General features: G+C 40.3%; 1 protein-coding gene across 1 annotated transcript in view; it reads right to left on the bottom strand.

Annotated features, from left to right (window-relative positions):
* Positions 1-1,150: 1,150 nt before the first annotated feature.
* NDUFAF7 (NADH dehydrogenase (ubiquinone) complex I, assembly factor 7) overlaps positions 1,151-7,109 on the bottom strand; it is a 6,455-nt gene continuing 496 nt past the window's right edge. The window contains exons 2-10 of the mRNA XM_010581267.1: positions 6,982-7,107; positions 6,723-6,803; positions 5,876-5,986; positions 4,650-4,860; positions 4,098-4,156; positions 3,260-3,373; positions 2,279-2,422; positions 1,766-1,939; positions 1,151-1,383 (exon numbers count right to left, since the gene is read on the bottom strand). Coding sequence (XP_010579569.1) covers positions 1,171-1,383; positions 1,766-1,939; positions 2,279-2,422; positions 3,260-3,373; positions 4,098-4,156; positions 4,650-4,860; positions 5,876-5,986; positions 6,723-6,803; positions 6,982-7,107 — 1,233 coding nt within the window. The 3' untranslated portion in view covers positions 1,151-1,170. The remainder of the gene's footprint in view (positions 1,384-1,765; positions 1,940-2,278; positions 2,423-3,259; positions 3,374-4,097; positions 4,157-4,649; positions 4,861-5,875; positions 5,987-6,722; positions 6,804-6,981; positions 7,108-7,109) is intronic.

Genomic DNA, 7,109 nt, shown 5'->3' with positions numbered 1-7,109 from the left:
AAAAAAAAAATTAAAAAAAATGCTGTTGGCCTTTGGAAGAGCTTGCCTGACCATATATGCAGACTTACGGGTCCAGACAATAGAAGCCACAAGCAGCTAATAGTTGAGGAACCAAAAAAATCAGACACACATTAGGAGTAAACTTTCTTCAGAGTAGTAAAAATAGCTGAGTTTTTAATTCCCTTTTTTTTTTACCTTTACTGCAAACTTTGACAGCAGTAGGTTACAGTGTTTAATATCCTTAGCCCTAGCTGAATTAAGTTGCGTTCATTCAAGAAATAGTGCTATGATGATGCTAGAAAAAAGCTCATGTAAAATTTATAGCCTCAAAAGGACACTGTCAAGTACTTTTATATTTTTTTATACATCCCAGTGTTTGTAAATATCCTCTGATAAGCTTGAAAATAAAATTTATTTCCCTATCAGACTTGTTCTTTTTATTTCCATGCATTATCTCTCCTATCAACTGTTCTTAGAAGTAAATGGTTCTTTATACTTCCTTGTTTGTGGATTTGTCATTACATATGCCCTGCTGTGGGAATTCTCTTAGCAGGTGCTTTGGAACTAAATAACTCTTTCTGCATGCTTCCTGTCACCATTCTCTTTATAAAAATATCTTCACAAATGTCAAGGCATCTTATGTTTTAAGCAAGTACCAAAGCTGAGTACATTTAAAGTCCCCTTAGCACATCTGTTTATTACTGACAAGGCTTAACTTGATTCCACTAGTAAATACTTCACTCAGTTCTTTTGTAAGACCCCTGAAACATTGTTCATTTTCTGCTCTGTATGTGCAGCATTTGATTTCTCCACATACTGCTTTGAGTAGGTCAGTCAACAGGTTTAGGGTGCTGTACTAGATTTACTCTGAAATAGCACTCCCTACCAAAATGTGGCTAGGCCCTGAAGCCTAGATTGGTGTGAGGAAAAATTGCCTGGAGAAGTACTGTGACATTTCATGTGCTTTCAGTTCAAAGAGAAATTGAACTATTTAGTTCTTACCTTACTGTGTATGTAGCCATATACTGATTATATTATTGCAAAACACTTAGTATGTGAAACCATAAAATGCAGGACTCTATTCCTTTTACTTAGATTTTTTTTTTTTTTTAATTAATAAGTTGCTATTGAAAGCTACTACTATCAGACATTTTGCTATAGTATTTGCAATTACTTCAGTAAGAGTTCACCAAATCCAGCAACAGGAGGTAAGGGAGACTTTGATTCTGGCTTATGTTTCTTGTCAGGATGTACAAGTCTGTGGTGAGGCAGCAGGGCAAAAAAGTTAAAACAGTCCCCCATCTTCTTGGGATTCATCAGCATATCATAGCTGTGAAGCAACTGCTCATGAGTTGCTCCATCACATGAATTCTGCAAGAGCACCTAAAAAAAAAAAAAAGTGTTAGCCCTTCCTGCTTTCCTATAAATTCCCTCATACCTGCAATTTCTTGTTGCATCCTTTTCACTCACCCTAATGTAACCATGCCATAATGTTCAGTAGAACTGGTGAGATCCCTGGTGGAGCTCATAGATTGATATATGTAGCAAAGTTTTGCATTAAATACTCCTAAATATAGTATGATCAGTTTACTTTGAGGAATCCACTGTAACTTACATCTAGGAGAAGCAACTCTTCGATCTTACACCTACATGTTGTTCTGAACAACTTTTTTTTAAAAAACAGATTTTTATAAAAGCTTTCTTGCTGCTTAAGAGTATTGCTTGTGGATGAGGAGAGTTTATGTACCTGTAAACACTATTGTACCTGCAATCGGAGGTCAATGCCCATGTTTTTTAAAAACTCCCGCTGTTTTATAGGGCCTAATGTGGCTGTTCTTCCCTGTGTCATCTTTCGAAGATAGCTGAAATCAACATCTGCTGTCAGGTCTGCTGTACCTGGAGCTCTCAGCACATCGTGAAGTTTGTGATTCCGGAAACCCTGAAAAATTAAAATTGGAAGATTATACTCAGCTGTACTCCTAGCTACCATAGCTGGGGCTAGCAAAGACTAAGTTGTGTGTGTGAGGGGTGAGAATAGCAAATTATACTTTGAAAATCTGAGATAAATGTAACAAGGGCTCAGATTATCCTTCCTGTCTGACAGAAACTCTTATGGGTACTGATTAAGTAAGAACTCAATTACTCAGTTTTATGATTGCAGCATAATCCAGTTTTTGCTATTATGTCCACTCAAGACCTTTCTCTTACAACAAACCTAATGATCCAAGTGACAAATAAAAGAGTATTTTGGCTTATTATTTCAGGATGAATGACTTACCCGGAAAGTGTCAGTTTTGGTTCCATCATGACCATAATCAGCAACCAGTGCAGCCCCACCATCCTTTTCTATACGACCAGCAAGCCTCTGAATGATGACACCAGCCTCAGGACACACTTCCACGTGATCTCTCATTTCTTCAGGCTAGCACAGAGTTCAAAGATCAAAACACCTGTTAGCAAACAAGTACAGGGCAAGAGTTCTTCACACTTGATGTCTTGGGATTGTTGTCACTTCACTGGGCCACAGACGGCCAGGAGTGTATTCTAGGCTACCTAGAGCTTGAGCTAGTTTTTAGTAACAGTCATTTTCAATTAGTGTTTTCTGAGTGCTGGATTTCGGTTATCTCTTCTATAGCCTACAGTCAACTGAAATGAAAATTTTTCTTAACAAGTGAGAATACCTGGATCAGGTGAAACTGCATGACTGTGATACTGAAAGAATGAAGAGCACTCTTTGGCTCTATGCACCCTTCAAAAAAGGTGTTTCTGTGTGAAACTTTGTAGTTGGTTTTAATTTCACTACTTAATTTTGTAACTTTAAGAATGCAGTGAACTTTAGAAAACCAATTATCTTGGATAGATACTTTCCATTAAAGGTCAGTACAGCACAGAAGTACCCAGCTGCACTGAGTACACAGCAGGTTGAGAGCCTCGCTTAGGCAGGGCTGCTATTGAGATGGTGATGCGACACATGCAACACAGAACTCTCCCTGTCACTTGCTGCCTCAGTTTGCCCTCTGAAGCCTTTTGTCTGTTTAAGCTCTGATTTTGCAGTTTGATGTACACGTTCATTTTTGTGCTCTATTTTCATAGCACACAAATGCTTGTGGAAGTTTTGCAGAATGGAAATGGTAAGCTATATTTACTCATTTATAGACTGAGAGCCCTCCTCTTGCTGTCAAAGTAACTGAGAAGCAGTAAATGTACTTGAAAGAGTCAGTAAAGATGTAAATATGAACTCTGGTAGGCATAACCTTACCTGAATAAAGTTTTCTGTCGCGGGGGTACTGGATGGTGACAGGACAAACCGCAGCTGGTCAGGAACCTCTGGATCTATATCAACCAACACTTCACGCCAGCCTTTCTCTGTTCTCTGTTTAATGAGCCCAGAATACTCATTTTACACTCTAACAGGTACAACAATATCTTGTTTATTTGATTGAACTAATGTGTCAAGTGTTTTCTCAAACTTTTTAAGAACATAATATGCTATGAACAACAATTATTCATTCCTCTTTAATTCCAGTAACTGCCTTGGAAAAAGCTTGTGGTAGAGATGCATCTGCAGAGTCAACAAATACAGGTTTAATTATACTTAAAAGGAATGAATGACACTGTTAAGAAAAATGCTGCCTCTTCTATTGACAGTGCAATGTTTAACTTATCAAAATAGTTTATTCTACCAGTGATTTTCATAAACTAATTATCAAATTGAAGTTGAAAGTTTCTTCTGAATCCTAACTAGCCTCTGTTTTGCTATTCTCATTACCATTCAAATGAAAGCCCTTCAGTCTTTGTTACTAGTGGTACGTAGAATAATGTGGAAATTAAAAATTTTATTAATGTAGCATAAGAAATAAAAAAACTTGAGATTTAGCAGAAAGAAATCTTCAGCTTTCTACAAGTTTTTCCATTCAAGAACAATTACTAATTTTACAGTTATCAGCTGAATTAAGCCTTATTTGTCCAAATTCAGTTAGAAATGTTTTATCACTAGAGACAATGCATGTGTCTAGTGTGGCACCCTAACTCTTCTTCCTCAGAGAGAAAAGGCATTTAAGCAGATGGTCACAATTACAATAATCTTCTTGCTATACCTGAAACTTATGTATTGGCAGGGCATCAAAAAACTCATGTGCTAGGTAAAAACTGTAACCTGTGGGAAGGTAAAAAAGAATGCATTAAATTATTAATGCTTCCATAGCAGCTTCCTGTTGGAAATTTAAATGTTTTTATGATTTTTAATGAATTAAAGCTAGTTAATGTGTTTGTGAAATAATTATCATTACTTCCAGCTTGGATACATCAAAGACAGCATTTCTAGAGCTAGCTCTAGCTTCCAGTCCATGAATTTTAGATTACCTCATAAAAGGAGATTTAGGCAAAGCCAGTAAATGGTTTCCCATGAAAAGTAAAAGTCAGGGTATGTGAAACTGGGTAGCTATCCTCAAATGAAGGTAGTCAGAATAGGTACCACTTATGAAAATGAGTCAAGATCCTGCCTCAGACTGATACAAGAAGTAAGAACAAATACGTATATTAACTACTTTTCTATCCATTATGAAGGCTAGCAGAGATGTCCTCCATTACCAAAAACAGCAAATGGAAGAAGGACACCATACCTCTAACAAGATGTTCAAGCTCCTTACCTGGCGGCACATCTTGAATGTCTCTGTACCAGAAAATGGGAATTCCAGTCTTGCTAACACCTTTCATGTAAGCAGACTGGTCCTTGGGGTTTGACTGCACCTTCCCTCCTGTCAGCATCAGTGCTTGGATCTCACTCAGTTTGGGACTCACTTCTACCAGATGAATAGAGATGTCACATTTACTAAGTAAAGAGGCAAGCTGGTTGAAGACCTACAAAGACAGATGAATTCTATTAGGCACAGTCATGTGCTGTATACATTAGAGGTTGTAGAAGCAACCTTTAATCTCATTATTTATATTCAAGATAAAAGATTTAGTTGGCTTTCATTTAACAAAATAGTGTCAGTGAGAGAGACTGCATTTTGCTCCTCCAAAGGAAGTGGGAATTTCTTCATCAATTTTAATAAAAGCTGCTACGCTTCTAATAAAGTTGGCAAATACACCACACATTATTACATAGTTGTAAGGACAACAACATGAAATCCTAACTTAGTATAGTAATAGCCTGAGAGTGAGTAGCTCCTCTAAGACCTGCAGAGGGTTTAGCATTAGGAGAAAAATGGTTGTTTTCCCAGACACCATAAACAAAAGTGTTCAGTATCCTACATTTCACTGTGCTTATTAGAGTTTTTTCATTAACATATGTAAATAGAATAAAAGTTCTTCTGAGGTACTAAATCCCGCTAGCAAGCTGGTTTTTAATCAGTAGTATTTTAATTAATAGACAGCCATGCACGCATGATTGCACACAGAGGGTTAACTGGGAAGAAGTCAGTCCCTGAAATCCCCAAAGGAACTGACACAACTTCACTCCTGTATTACTGTCCTCCCCCCTTTTCTCCTATTGCTTGCACTGCGGCCTCCCTCCCAGTTACACACAGCAGCACCCTCCTAAATGGTTTTCGGTTTGGATAATGCTTTCCTATACAGAAATAATTTGCAACGGAATACTCCTGCCCTCCCCTTCTATCAAGTAGTGTTTAAAAGATTCCATGTGTGTCTGCAGTGTGCATACACTGGCCCATGTTCTGCTTTCAACTGAGAGACCTGGTCTCAGAAACAGGCATAGATTTTAATTAAAGTCTAAGCTGCAAATCTCCTGACTGAAATGATTTGATTACTAGGGAAGGTTAAACCCCGGTAGCAAACCATCATTCCTTCAGCTTTCACAGTAGCCATGGGATAAAGCCAGAAATAAAGAATATTAATATTAGTTTTCACCTACCCGTAATATATCGTCAATAAGTGTGCCCCTCCCTGGGCCCAGTTCCACCAGCTGGAACGCTTCAGGTTTGCCTGTGGCTATCCATTCACTGATATACCATATTCCTATTAACTGGCAGTGAGAAACAACACACAAAGTTACAGGGTAACTTGAGAACTTGTGGAAAGCGATACCTGCCTTTTGTCTGATAATAACTAAGATACTATGCAATATTCTCTTTCTGTATTTTGAGGTTATGAAAAATCATACTTTGCTCCCTTCTCTTTAAGTATTAAAATCACAATTGTTTGCTGTCAGCCCAGCAGAAGCAACTCTCCGTCAGTAAATGTCTGGGACTCTTTTCTGGCTGGAGCAAGAACTTTTACTTAAGGCACAAATGCAGGTCACTTCCCAACTGTTCTTTACGACAATGCATTTGCCAAAGTGTCATCGAGAACAGCGTTTAGCCAGCCTTCACTACTGGAAATTATACACAAACCAGAGTGAACCAGACCAAAATCCGAAAATCATTTCCGAGTAGAGTTTTCACACTGGGAAACTACCATAACTCTTTTTATTTGTCAGCAAATTCTATATGAAAGTAAGCGTTACTAAGCACAGAGGGTCTCCCAGGCTATAACAGATGAAAGGACTCCCCGATCTTCCAGAAAAACCAGACACCCCTTCCTCCTCCGAACCCAATTTTTCTTTTGGGAAATAACTTGAAGCTCATCGCTGCCATTCAAGTATTTTGACACTGGTGACGTCCCCGAAGGCAGGCTTCGTTAGAATTCTTAGAAACCACGGCTAGCCAGCCGCGCGTAGCTGAAGAAAGAAGTTACTTAAGGCGTAAGGAACGATGCGTTACCTCTCCAAATACCTGACTTATTTCAGGGGAGGTGACGAAATCCCCGCTTTCGCCGATGCCGCCGCGGCGCGTATAGTAACCCTGCGGGGAAGGGAAGCGGGGTGGGGGGGAGAGGAGCCGGGGTCCCGGTGAGCGGCACGGCGGGGCCGCTTCCCGGCCGGCTGCGGCACTGCGGGCTCCGGGTGCTCAGGCACAGCACCCCCGGCCCGCAAAGCCGCGACGGCGAGGAGCCCCCGGCCCCGCCCGGCCGCGCCCGCACCTGGCCGGGGTTGGTGAGCGCCTCCCGCATGTACTCGGCCACCGTCACCGGCCCGGTGGCCCGCAGCTTGAGTAGCAGGTGCCGCAGCACGGCGGTGGCCCCGCCGGGCTCCTCCGCCTCGCCCCCCG

Source organism: Haliaeetus leucocephalus, unplaced genomic scaffold (assembly GCF_000737465.1).
Source record: "Haliaeetus leucocephalus isolate CR32 unplaced genomic scaffold, Haliaeetus_leucocephalus-4.0 Scaffold752, whole genome shotgun sequence".
Taxonomy (NCBI): Eukaryota; Metazoa; Chordata; class Aves; order Accipitriformes; family Accipitridae; genus Haliaeetus; species Haliaeetus leucocephalus.
This window is presented reverse-complemented; position numbering and strand designations above follow the sequence as displayed.